At 50.1% G+C, this 12825-nt stretch overlaps 1 protein-coding gene across 8 annotated transcripts in view; it reads left to right on the forward strand.

Annotated features, from left to right (window-relative positions):
* CHD2 (chromodomain helicase DNA binding protein 2) overlaps positions 1 to 12825 on the forward strand; it is a 101991-nt gene that overhangs the window by 76428 nt on the left and 12738 nt on the right. For 6 of the 8 annotated variants that reach the window (XM_037910136.2, XM_007060366.4, XM_037910138.2 and 3 more), the window contains 8 exons: positions 372 to 547; positions 1620 to 1661; positions 2479 to 2618; positions 3515 to 3653; positions 3800 to 3950; positions 9978 to 10100; positions 11770 to 11898; positions 12622 to 12762. In XM_037910136.2, the coding sequence (XP_037766064.1) occupies positions 372 to 547; positions 1620 to 1661; positions 2479 to 2618; positions 3515 to 3653; positions 3800 to 3950; positions 9978 to 10100; positions 11770 to 11898; positions 12622 to 12762 (1041 nt within the window). The remainder of the gene's footprint in view (positions 1 to 371; positions 548 to 1619; positions 1662 to 2478; positions 2619 to 3514; positions 3654 to 3799; positions 3951 to 9977; positions 10101 to 11769; positions 11899 to 12621; positions 12763 to 12825) is intronic. The other 2 variants (XM_043523902.1, XM_037910137.2) reach the window with 1 other exon arrangement.

Raw genomic sequence — 12825 nt, forward strand, 5'->3', positions numbered from 1 at the left:
CCTGGTCTAGGTGCTAGGATGAATTCAAATCCTCTAGCAATAGGGTTCTGCAAGAAAACTCCACTAGAACATGGAACCCATGCTTCATTCGCATGCTCCAAATGAGGAGCTTAGCATTGATGTCTGGAAATCTGTCAAAAGGAAATGAGCAAATACATGGGGGTCTTGGGCATCCAGGCACATCAAGGGGGGAAAAAAGGGAGGTTCCTCTTAAGACGGGACGACCCCAACGTTGCTCTGTTTGGCCTTATTTCAGAATAAGCACCAAGAGGTTCTGCACTTGTATTGCCAGCCCACGCCACTAGGGAGGAGTTGAAGGAGGTTGTAAATTAACCCTTGTTACCGTAGTGCTGTCTTTCTGGTTCATTCAGGCTCAGGCAAATGACAGTGATTCTGATGCTGAATCAAAGAGAAGGATACAAAGGTCATCTGGATCAGAGAGTGAGACGGACGATACCGATGACGATAAAAGGCCGAAGCGCCGGGGGCGCCCACGGAGCGTTAGGAAAGACACGGTGGAAGGATTTACTGATGCCGAAATCAGGAGGTCAGTGCTGAGCCCAGGAGACTGTTGGATGAGCACGTTGGGAAATTTTGCTCAGACAGCTAGGGTAGGGCCCTGCTCCAGCAAAGCATGTCAGCACCTGCATAACTGTAAGCCTGTGGCTGGTCCCAGTGAAGTCAGGTTAGATAGACTGTTTACATGATTAAAGTTAAGCAAGTGAAGAAGTGCTCTGCTGGACTGGGGCTATTGGCTCCCCAAAAACCTCCATTTCTTGGGGATCTTCCGTGCTCGTGCTGTTGTACCATGGACATTTAATCAGTTCTAAATGGCAATGGCAGGACGCCCGGTGCTTTATTAACTTAGTATTGTAACAGAAGAATTAGGGGAGAAATCAGGCTTTACTGGCTCCAGCCATTCTCTGAACTTCTATATTGTCAGCTTTGCCACCTGCTGATGGCCTTTGTAGGCCTGTGAGAAACGAGCTGACAATCTTTAGTCTGATTCTAGTGAGACATGCCTGTCTTTCACAAAAATTGCTCCTGAAATTGTTAGCCTCCATCAGTAATCTCTGGTGGACTGAGTGGATTCATCAAATTCAGCATTAAGGTACATTGCTACAGGGGGTGTGCGGGAGGCTGGAACGGCTGGTAGTCATTCCATGGAGAAACCAAGGACTCCTGTCTCTGTGCTGTCCCACTGGCTTTGTTCAGGAGCACCAAATTTACCTGAAAGAAGAAAAGTTTCCTGGCAGTTTAAATTTAAACAAAAAGCAAATGTTGATATATTTGGGCAAAAATGGTAGCCCAAAAGAGTGAGTGCAGTAAGTCAGGGTAGTGAAGTTTCCCCTTCCTCCAGCATTACGTTTCTTGGATCAGCTGACGCATGCAATTCCAAGCCAGTTTTTGTCCTTGCCATCTCCAAGATAGAACTTCCTCTAATCTCTTCAGTCTTTGCAAAGTGCCTGCATCCTAAGGCTGTGTCCAGAGGTTAGGCCAGAGATGTTAAAGGGGATTTCTTGAGCTTTAATCAACTTCCCTTCATCTTTGAGTTGCTGGTTTTTAAACTGAGCCTCCATCAGTAATTCACTAAAATTTTGCTTTTCTTTTTTGCTTAGGTTTATCAAGGCTTATAAGAAGTTTGGGCTTCCACTCGAACGGTATGTGCAAACTGTTCTCAGGATCAGAGCCAATCGCATATAGGCTAGTTGTAGTTCTGAATGCTACACTATGAAGAAAGTGAACAGGAGACACAAATAGCCACATGAAGATCTCTGTGTATTGCTCTACCCCGAGGCACAATTAACTGATAAGCATCAAGTATGGCATAGGCTTCTTTGATGGGGCAAAGCCTGACTAGTCTGTCATATTCAGGGTGAATGGTGTGCAAGTGCTGACGTTGGAGACACAGGAATTGCCGGGTGATCCATCTGGTCTCCGATGATAGCCACTGGAGGATGTTTCAGATGAAGCCCCTTCTTCCCCTCCTGCCCCGCGCATTCCTAGTGCATTACACAACACTCCAGGAGCAGGGTACACATGGTGTCATCTCCTGCAAAGCAGCCCTGTCCCAGTCTAGTCCCCTGTTATGTGATCACCTGCTTCTTGCTGTATCCCGCAGCTCTCAGGTACCAAAGCTTAACATGGGTCTTGCTCCAAGTGGTCTTAAAATCATTATTTACCTGGCAAGAAAAGGATCAGCAACCTGAAGAGTCCCAATAAAAGAGATCATCTCAGAGGCGTAGATGTATTGGTTCTTCTAAGTAGCGGGGAGCTGAAGTTAACACAGACACAGACACAGACACACACACACCCAGTTCCCAAAAAAAATATTTCCATGCCCAGTAGTGCAAATACTATTGAAAGTGATATGCTTGATCTGGGAAGCTGCAGACAGGCTCGGCCCTGTGTCTCTGAGCAGCGCTATCAGCCAGGTGTTGAGTCTGATGCTTTCCCAATTCTTTTTTTCCCTCTCAGGCTGGAGTGCATTGCTCGCGATGCCGAGCTGGTGGACAAGTCCATAGCTGATCTGAAACGTCTAGGGGAACTTATTCACAACAGCTGTGTGTCGGCAATGCAGGAATATGAGGAGCAGCTGAAAGAAAACCCCGGTGAGGGTAAGCGAAAGGGACGGGTGCTGATTTCATTAACCTCTTGGTGTTGATGGGCCAAAGTGCTGATGGGGAACCATCCCCATTCTGGGTGAGATGGGACACCAGATTGACAGCACTGGAGGTTGTAGTCTGTTAGCCAAAGAACAGTACAAACTTCACCCAGGCTGCCTCTGCTAGTGACCCGGAGGCAGCTACCTCTAAGAGTGAGAAACCTATTCCAGCCTCCAAGCTGTGAGTCTTTTGCGCTGACTGAAGGGTGTCAGTTGGAACTAGCGTCTGGTGGACATGGGATTTCTAAGGCATGGGCTACGACTACCAACTCGTTCCATGTTAGGTTGTGGAGCAGCCAGCAGACTGGATTGCTTCCTGGGCTGGAATCAAACCGATAACATGTCCCCTACACTATACCTCTGAGCCAGCCAGTGCCCCCACAGCATTGGGTAAATACCCTGCAAGTGCTTCCAAGGCTTGAGGAACATCCAGCCCTGTGTGTTGCCTCTGCGTGCTGTAGCTTTCTAGGAAGCAGGGTGGTTTGGTGGCTGGCACAGGAGGCAGGGAATCTGGAGACGTGGGTGTTATTGCCAGCTCTGCCATTAAGTCTCTGCGTGACCTCGCTGAACCGAGCTGGTAAAGTGGCTGAACTCCCATGTTGTTGATTTATTTGTAATTAAGAAAATGATGACTTGGAAAGGGGTTTGGAGTGTAACGAATCACTCACGACCGCTCTCTGAAAGCGGAGCCTGCTTTTCAGGATCTACCTGAGCATTAGCAGCCAGCCCTAGATGTAAACAGAGGATGATGGGAGGAATGTAAAACTCTTGAATGTATCTGAGTCTTTTCCAGCGTTTTTTTATTCTGTCGAAGTGCTTTCAGCTGAAATGTTTGTTGCTGTTGAGCAGGGAAAGGGCCTGGGAAAAGGAGGGGTCCTACCCTCAAGATCTCTGGTGTCCAAGTCAACGTGAAATCCATCATCCAGCATGAAGAAGAGTTTGAAATGCTGCACAAATCCATTCCCACGGACCCGGAGGAGAAGAGAAAGTGAGTTGGCATGACTGGGAGGAAAGTGCAAGGAGCTTGGGGTTTTGGGCTGGCAAAAGGAAAGCCTGGGTTTGTAGATTTGCTTTGACACCGCAGTGTTGGAAAGGAGCCCCTCATCACCTCTCTCGTGTTTGAAATGCCTTCAGGTACTGCCTGACCTGCCGCGTCAAAGCTGCTCATTTTGATGTAGACTGGGGAGTGGAGGATGATTCTCGTTTATTGCTGGGAATTTATGAACATGGCTACGGAAACTGGGAGCTAATTAAAACGGACCCAGAACTGAAGTTAACTGATAAGGTAGGTCTTCATGTATTGCTCGCTTTAGTTCCGGGGCTCAGGGAGAACGTTTGCTTCATCTCAAAAACGGATGTTTATATCGGTAAACACTTAAAACAATAATAATAACAAGGAAAACAATGACCATGACCTCTCTGGAATGCTGCATTCCCAGTGTATTGATGCTGGTTATGTTAAGTTTCCCCCATGGTTAATGCTGAGCTCAGACAGCGTCACTGCTGACAGACCCAGCAATATTTTTGTTAGCAGAAATCAGGTCGTGTCCTGGTATGAATGCGTGCCCTCAGGTGTGATGCTCAGACAAGTATTTTAAAACTGAAATGAGCATCCCAGACTAAGGGTATGTCTACACTACGAAATTAGGTCGAATTTATAGAAGTCGGTTTTTAGAAATCGGTTTTATATATTCGAGTGTGTGTGTCCCCACAGAAAATGCTCTAAGTGCATTAACTTGGCGGAGTGCTTCCACAGTACCGAGGCTAGCGTCGACTTCCGGAGTGTTGCACTGTGGGTAGCTATCCCACAGTTCCCGCAGTCTCCGCTGCCCATTGGAATTCTGCGTTGAGATCCCAATGCCTGATGGGGCTAAAACATTGTCGCGGGTGGTTCTGGGCACATATCGTCAGGCCCCCGTTCCCTCCCTCCCGCCGTGAAAGCAGCAGCAGACAATCGTTTCGCGCCTTTTTTCTTGAGTTACCTGTGCAGACGCCATACCGCGGCAAGCATGGAGCCCGCTCAGGTAACCGTCACTGTATGTCTCCTGGGTGCTGGCAGACGTGGTACTGCATTGCTACACAGCAGCATCAACCCATTGCCTTGTGGCAGCAGACGGTACAATAGGACTGGTAGCCGTCATCGTCATGTCCGAGGTGCTCCTGGCCACGTCGGCCAGGAGTGCCTGGGCAGACATGTGTGCAGGGACTACATTAGAAGTGACTTGACCAGGTCATTCTCTTTAGTCCTGCAGTCAGTCCTATTGAGCCATCTTATGGTGAGCAGGCAGGCGATACGGATTGCTAGCAGTCCTATTGTACCATCTTCTGCCAGGCAGGCAAGAGATGAGGATGGCTAGCAGTCCTACTGCACCGTCTTCTGCCGAGCAGCCATGAGAGGTGGATAGCTTGCAGTCCTTCTGCACCGTCTGCTGCCAGCCAAAGATGTAAAAGATAGATGGAGTGGATCAAAACAAGAAATAGACCAGATTTGTTTTGTACTCATTTGCTTCCCCCCCACCCCCGTCTAGGGGACTCATTCCTCTGCGTCACACTGCAGTCACTCACAGAGAAGGTGCAGCGAGGTAAATCTAGCCATATGTCAATCAGAGGCCAGACCAACCTGCTTGTTCCAATAAGAACAATTACTTAGGTGCACCATTTCTTATTTGAACCCTCTGTGAAGTCCTGCCTGAAATACTCATGGATGTAAAGCCACCCCCTTTGTTGATTTTAATTCCCTGTAAGCCAACCCTGTAAGCCGTGTCGTCAGTCGCCCCTCCTTCCGTCAGAGCAACAGCAGACAATCGTTCCGCGCCTTTTTTCTGTGCGGACGCCATACCAAGGCAAGCATGGAGGCCGCTCAGCTCACTTTGGCAATTAGGAGCACATTAAACACCACACGCATTATCCAGCAGTATATGCAGCACCAGAACCTGGCAGAGCGATACCGGGCGAGGAGGCGACGTCAGCGCGGTCACGTGAGTGATCAGGACATGGACACAGATTTCTCTGAAAGCATGGGCCCTGCCAATGCATGCATCATGGTGCTAATGGGGCAGGTTCATGCTGTGGAATGCCGATTCTGGGCTCAGGAAACAAGCATAGACTGGTGGGACCGCATAGTGTTGCAGGGACGATTCCCAGTGGCTGCGAAACTTTCGCATGCATAAGGGCACTTCCATGGAACTTTGTGACTTGCTTTCCCCTGACCTGAAGCGCATGAATACCAAGATGAGAGCAGCCCTCACAGTTGAGAAGCGAGTGGCGATAGCCCTGTGGAAGCTTGCAACGCCAGACAGCTACCGGTCAGTTGGGAATCAATTTGGAGTGGGCAAATCTACGGTGGGGGCTGCTGTGATGCAAGTAGCCCACGCAATCAAAGATCTGCTGATATCAAGGGTAGTGACCCTGGGAAATGTGCAGGTCCTAGTGGATGGCTTTGCTGCAATGGGATTCCCTAACTGTGGTGGGGCCATAGACGGAACCCATATCCCTATCTTGGCACCGGAGCACCAAGCCGCCGAGTACATAAACTGCAAGGGGTACTTTTCAATAGTGCTGCAAGCTCTGGTGGATCACAAGGGACGTTTCACCAACATCAATGTGGAATGGCCGGGAAAGGTACATGACGCTCGCATCTTCAGGAACTCTGGTCTGTTTCAAAAGCTGCAGGAAGGGTCTTTATTTCCAGACCAGAAAATAACGGTTGGGGATGTTGAAATGCCTATATGTATCCTTGGGGACCCAGCCTACCCCTTAATGCCATGGCTCATGAAGCCGTACACAGGCAGCCTGGACAGTAGTCAGGAGCTGTTCAACTACAGGCTGAGCAAGTGCAGAATGGTGGTAGAATGTGCATTTGGACTTTTAAAGGCGCGCTGGCGCAGTTTACTGACTCGCTTAGACCTCAGCGAAACCAATATTCCCACTGTTATTACTGCTTGCTGAGTGCTCCACAATATCTGTGAGAGTAAGGGGGAGACGTTTATGGCGGGGTGGGAGGTTGAGGCAAATCGCCTGGCTGCTGGTTACGCGCAGCCAGACACCAGGGCGGTTAGAAGAGCACAGGAGGGCGCGGTACGCATCAGAGCAGCTTTGAAAACCAGTTTCATGACTGGCCAGGCTACGGTGTGAAAGTTCTGTTTGTTTCTCCTTGATGAAACCCCCCGCCCCTTGGTTCACTCTGCTTCCCTGTAAGCTAACTACCCTCCCCTCCTCCCTTCGATCACCGCTTGCAGAGGCAATACAGTCATTGTTGCTTCACATTCATGCATTCTTTATTCATTCATCACAGAAATAGGGGGATGGCTACCAAGGTAGCCTAGGAGGGGTGGTGGAGGAGGAAAGGAAAATGCCACACAGCACTTCAAAAGTTTACAACTTTAAAATTTATTGAATGCCAGCCTTCTGTTTTTTGGGCAATCCTCTGTGGTGGAGTGGCTGGTTGGCCGGGGGGGCCCCCCCCCCCCCCCCCACCGCGTTCTTGGGCGTCTGGGTGTGGAGGCTATGCAACTTGGGGAGGAGAGGGTTGGTTACACAGGGGCTGTAGTGGCAGTCTGTGCTCCAACTGCCTTTGCTGCAGCTCAACCATACACTGGAGCATACTGGTTTGGTCCTCCAGCAGCCTCAGCATTGAATCCTGCCTCCTCTCATCACGCTGCCGCCACATTCGAGCTTCAGCCCTCTCTTCAGCCCGCCACTTACTCTCTTCAGCCCACCACCTCTCCTCCCGGTCATTTTGTGCTTTCCTGCACTCTGACATTATTTGCCTCCACGCATTTGTCTGTGCTCTGTCAGTGTGGGAGGACAGCATGAGCTCAGAGAACATTTCATCACGAATGCGTTTTTTTTTTCTTTCTAATCTTCACTAGCCTCTGGGAAGGAGAAGATCCTGTGATCATTGAAACACATGCAGCTGGTGGAGGAAAAAGGGACAGCGGTATTTAAAAAGACACATTTTATAAAACAGTGGCTACACTCTTTCAGGGTAAACCTTGCTGTTAACATTACATACATAGCACATGTGCTTTCGTTACAAGGTCGCATTTTGCCTCCCCCACCGCGTGGCTACCCCCTCAACCCTCCCCCCTCCCCATGGCTAACAGCGGGGAACATTTCAGTTCAGCGACAGGCAAACAGCCCAGCAGGAACGGGCTCCTCTGAGTGTCCCCTGAAGAAAAGCACCCTATTTCAACCAGGTGACCATGAATGATATCTCACTCTCCTGAGGATAACACAGAGAGATAAAGAACGGATGTTGTTTGAACGCCAGCAAACATACTCTGCAATGCTTTGTTGTACAATGATTCCCGAGTACATGTTACTGACCTGGAGTGGTAAAGTGTCCTACCATGTAGGACGCAATAAGGCTGCCCTCCCCAGAAACCTTTTGCAAAGGCTTTGGGAGTATATCCAGGAGAGCCGCGAATGCCAGGGCAAATTAATCCTTTCACATGCTTGCTTTTAAACCATGTATAGTATTTTAAAAGGTACACTCACCGGAGGTCCCTTCTGCGCCTGCCGGGTCCAGGAGGCAGCCGTGGGTGGGTTCGGGGGGTACTGGTTCCAGGTCCAGGGTGAGAAACAGTTCCTGGCTGTCGGGAAAACCAGTTTCTCTGCTTGCTTGCTGTGAGCTATCTACAACCTCATCATCATCATTATCTTCTTCGTCCCCAAAACCTGCTTCCGTGTTGCCTCCATCTCCATTGAAGGAGTCAAACAACACGGCTGGGGTAGTGGTGGCTGAACCCCCTAAAATGGCATGCAGCTCATCATAGAAGCGGCATGTTTGGGGCTCTGACCCGGAGCGGCCATTCGCCTCTCTGGTTTTCTGGTAGGCTTGCCTCAGCTCCTTAATTTTCACACGGCACTGCTTCGGGTCCCTGTTATGGTCTCTGTCCTTCATGCTTTGGGAGATTTTGACAAAGGTTTTGGCATTTCGAAAACTGGAACCGAGTTCTGAAAGCACGGATTCCTCTCCCCATACAGCGATCAGATCCCGTACCACCCGTTCGGTCCATGCTGGAGCTCTTTTGCGATTCTGGGACTCCATCATGGTCACCTCTGCTGATGAGCTCTGCATGGTCACCTCTGCTGATGAGCTCTGCATGGTCACCTGCAGCTTGCCACGCTGGCCAAACAGGAAATGAGATTCAAAAGTTCGCGGTTCTTTTCCTGTCTACCTGGCCAGTGCATCTGAGTTGAGAGTGCTGTCCAGAGCGGTCACAATGGAGCACTCTGGGATAGCTCCCGGAGGCCAATACCGTTGAATTGTGTCCACAGTACCCCAAATTCGACCCGGCAAGGCCGATTTAAGCGCTAATCCACTTGTCAGGGGTGGAGTAAGGAAATCGATTTTAAGAGCCCTTTAAGTCGAAATGAAGGGCTTCATCGTGTGGACGGGTGCAGGCTTACATCGATTTAACGCTGCTAAATTTGACCTAAAGTCCTAGTGTAGACCAGGGCACAGTCGTGGGAATCTCTTCCTTGCAGTGGTGGTACAGAGGAGCCCCTCTAATTCTCCCTCTGCTAACACACTGGGCTGGTGATTCTCACCCCGAAAACAGCAGCTTCACCTTACTTCACAACACAAATGCCCCGGCTGAGTCACTGCTGTATGTTACAGTCAGACCACTTCGTTGTTTAAAGAAAACAGCGATAACGATCAAGCAGAGCTCCATTTTTATTTGTTTATAAAGGCACAAACCAGTGAAACCAACTTTACAGAAATAGCTTTTTTCTCAAGTTACTAATGATCCCTTACTTTTACCAAATATGCTACGCAGTACTAGCCTACTGTGAAACGATACCCTAAATAAATTCGGCTTGTCAAAACAAGGGATCAGAGTGTCTGTTGCAACACAGGCTTCTTGATGTGTTTTGCAATGTGTTTGCTTGCTTGCTGGAGAAGTTCTTTTGTAATCCAAGATAGCGGCAGTTGAAGTTCCTACCAGACTGTGCTCACACATGCCCTGTCACTTCAATACCAGCACGAGGGCGCCCTCCCTCTTCTCCCCCCGAATTGGTAGAGTTCTGCATGCTGGCTTATGAAAGGGGGAGACTTGTGAAGGAGTTCTTTGGCCTAGTTCCTCGTACGGATTTAGGCATCTAACTCCCATTGGGAGTTAGCCATCTAAATATCTTTGAGGATCTGGGCCTTTGTCCCTGGGAGAGCAGGGTAAGGCAGTTCCCCTGAGAAGCTGAGATTTTTCTCACTCCCTTGCTGGATGCTAGGGGAGGAGATTGTTATTCACGCTTGTCTGCTCACTTCAAGGCTTGATAGGTGCATGTGGGTGTTTTGTTTTTATCAAAGATCCTACCTGTTGAGACAGATAAGAAGCCTCAGGGAAAGCAGCTCCAGACCCGTGTCGATTATCTGCTGAAATTGCTGAAGAAAGATCTGGAGAAGAAGGAAACCGTGAAAGATGGGGAAGAGGTGAGTGAGGGGATGGCTGAGTGCTCCTAGGGGGGGACATTGGACACTGCTTAGAAGGAAACTACCTCTTGTATTTCTAGCTCATGAAATATTCTGTTTGAATGGACTGTGGCTGTGTACTCTGATCCCTTCATCCGACTGAACCTGGAGCTGGTGGGGTTGGCTCTCAGATCCTAGGGCCAGGCTCACTTGGCAGGTCTGTCACTTAGGAAAAGGTATCTTTTTACCTGTAAGCTGAGTGTGCTTGATGTGTGAGACACTGAGCATCATACATAGGATTCCATGATTCTCATTTTACCAACTCACTTGTCAGAAGCAGAAGTGACCTCTAAAGCGATGTGCACAGATTTCATGAAAAACTATGGCTTACATAGCCCTCACTAGCAAGGAGCTGTGGAGATAGATAGAGAATGTACCCAGAATAAAGTTCTTTTTATCCCAGCCTTCTTCCTCCTGGATACTGCAATGTGGGTGTCACATTAAATACCCACTGGCAGCAGGCACTAGCTCTCCTTCATTTGCCCCGTCACCAGACTGCTTGCTGCCAGCAATTCACTCGTACTAATTCTCTGTGTGTTCAGAATAGTCCTTTGAGCCTTCGAACTTTAGATGGATTTCCTCTTGCTAGGCAAAATGGGACCCTCTGATGGAGGTTGTAGTTCTAAATAGTGGCTCAGTGTCCTTTCCTGTGGCCCATTGAATGGTCTAATGCTCCAAACGGACACCTAGTGCCTAGAGTAGCGGAGGGCAAACTACAGCCTGCTTGCCACATGTGGCCCGCGGGATCGTCCTGCCTGGCTCTTGAGCTCCCCGCCAGGGAGGCTAGCCCCCGGCCCCTCCCCCGTTGTCCCCCCTCCCACGCAGCTGTGTGCTCCTGCAGGGCACGGCAGCACAGTGCAGCAGAGTGTCTGGCTCTGGCTGGGCAGCGCGGCTGCCAGACATGCTGCTCTGAGCGGCATGGTAAGGGGGCCGGGGGTCAGTCAGGGGGCAGGGAGCAGGGGGAGGTTAGATAGGTGTGGGAGTCCCGGGGGGGCCTGTCAGGGGGTGGGGGTGTGGATAGGGGACAGGAAGCTGTGGGGGGGGGGGGTTGGAAAAGCGTGGGAGTCCTGGGGGGGGGGCCTGTCAGCGGACAGGGCTGTGGATAGGGGTCGAGGCAGTCAGGGGACAGGGAGCCGGGGGGGTTGGATAGGGGGTGGGGTCCCTGGGGGGCGGTTAGGGGTCGGGGCACGCAGGGGATGGGGAACAGGGAGGGTTGGATAGGGGGTGTGGTTCTGGGGGCCTGTCAAGGGATGGGGGTGTGGATAGGGGGTCAGGGCAGTCAGGGGACAGGGAGCAGCAGGGGTTGGATGGGGGTGGGGTCCCGGGGGGGTGATTGGGGCGGGGGGTCCCGGGAGGGGGAGGTCAGGGGACAAGGAGTAGGGGGGTTGGATGGGTGGGGGGTACTCAGCGGGGCAGTTGGGGGGTGGGAAGTGGGAGGGATCGGATGGGGGAGGGGCCAGGCTGTTTGGGGAGGCACAGCCTTCTCTACCCAGCCCTCCATACAGTTTTGTAACCCCAATGTGGACCTTGGGCCAAAAAGTTTGCCCACCCCTGGCCTAGAGGAAGAGAGATGGTGTTTCTGTTTCAGGAAGTTGTTTTCAAGCCCTAACTGGTTTCTCTTCTTCCCCAGACCAAACTGAAGAAGAGGAAACCACGCGTGAAGAAAGAGAACAAAGCTCCCAAAGTCAAAGATGAGCATGGAAATGACCTGTCCTCTCCTCGGCACTCGGACAACCAGTCAGAAGAGGGTGAAGTCAAGGTGTGTTGACCCAGATGGAGGGGGCTTTTACAGAGCTGCTTGAACTGTGTTGGTGCTTCAGAAACGACACTTGAAAAGCACCTGTTGCAACTTCCCCAAACAACCCCTAGGGGAACTACAGAGCGTTACACTGAAATGGGGGCCTGGCAGATCTGCCCTGGGAACAGGTTCTGTTGCTTGGGAACATAGGAGGTGGTGAGGCCTTCTCCACCCACCTCATTAAGCCAATGCTCGGAGCATTGTGGACAGGCTCCAGAGTGGGCCACTTTCAGCCTTTGTTGGCTTAGAGACTGTCCTCCTCAGAAAACCTGCCATTGATGAAGCCAGAGTTTACCAAGATCATTTGGGTCCTGGAAAAACCCTCTCTTTGAGTCGCTCTGCACATAATCTAAAGGTTTCTTAATGCTTCTGATCAGTATCTACCTTGAAGAGCTGAGCCAATGGACTCGCTAAATTAAATTAGGGAGTGTGATATGTAGCTACAGTTTGCTAGTCAGCTGCAGAATGATGCTGGTTTGATGGAATAACCTTAGAGGCAGGGTTTGTGGGGGTCGGGCGGATGGCTGCTCTGGACTTGCTTAGGTTAATTAGAGCTAGGAAAAGTTTGAATGAGCAGCAAGAATCAGGTGCTCTTGCGGGATATAGGTTTATAGAGTAAAATGTGTCTGAGTTGAGGGGCTCTGACTTTGTGAACAAAGTTTGAGCCTGTGACTACTTTCCTAGGAGGATTGCTTGGAAAAGAGCCCAGTGAAAAAGAAACAGAAGAAGAAAGAGAACAAAGAGAACAAGGAAAAACAGTCAACCACAAAGAAAGAAAAGGAAGGCGAAAAAGAGAAAAAGAAAACAAAGGATAAGAAGGAGAAGGTACCAGGCATATTTTACATGTAACCTTTAGAAACATGTTGGAGATCACATTCAGGATTTCAG

Source organism: Chelonia mydas, chromosome 10 (genome assembly GCF_015237465.2).
Source record: "Chelonia mydas isolate rCheMyd1 chromosome 10, rCheMyd1.pri.v2, whole genome shotgun sequence".
Classification (NCBI taxonomy): Eukaryota; Metazoa; Chordata; order Testudines; family Cheloniidae; genus Chelonia; species Chelonia mydas.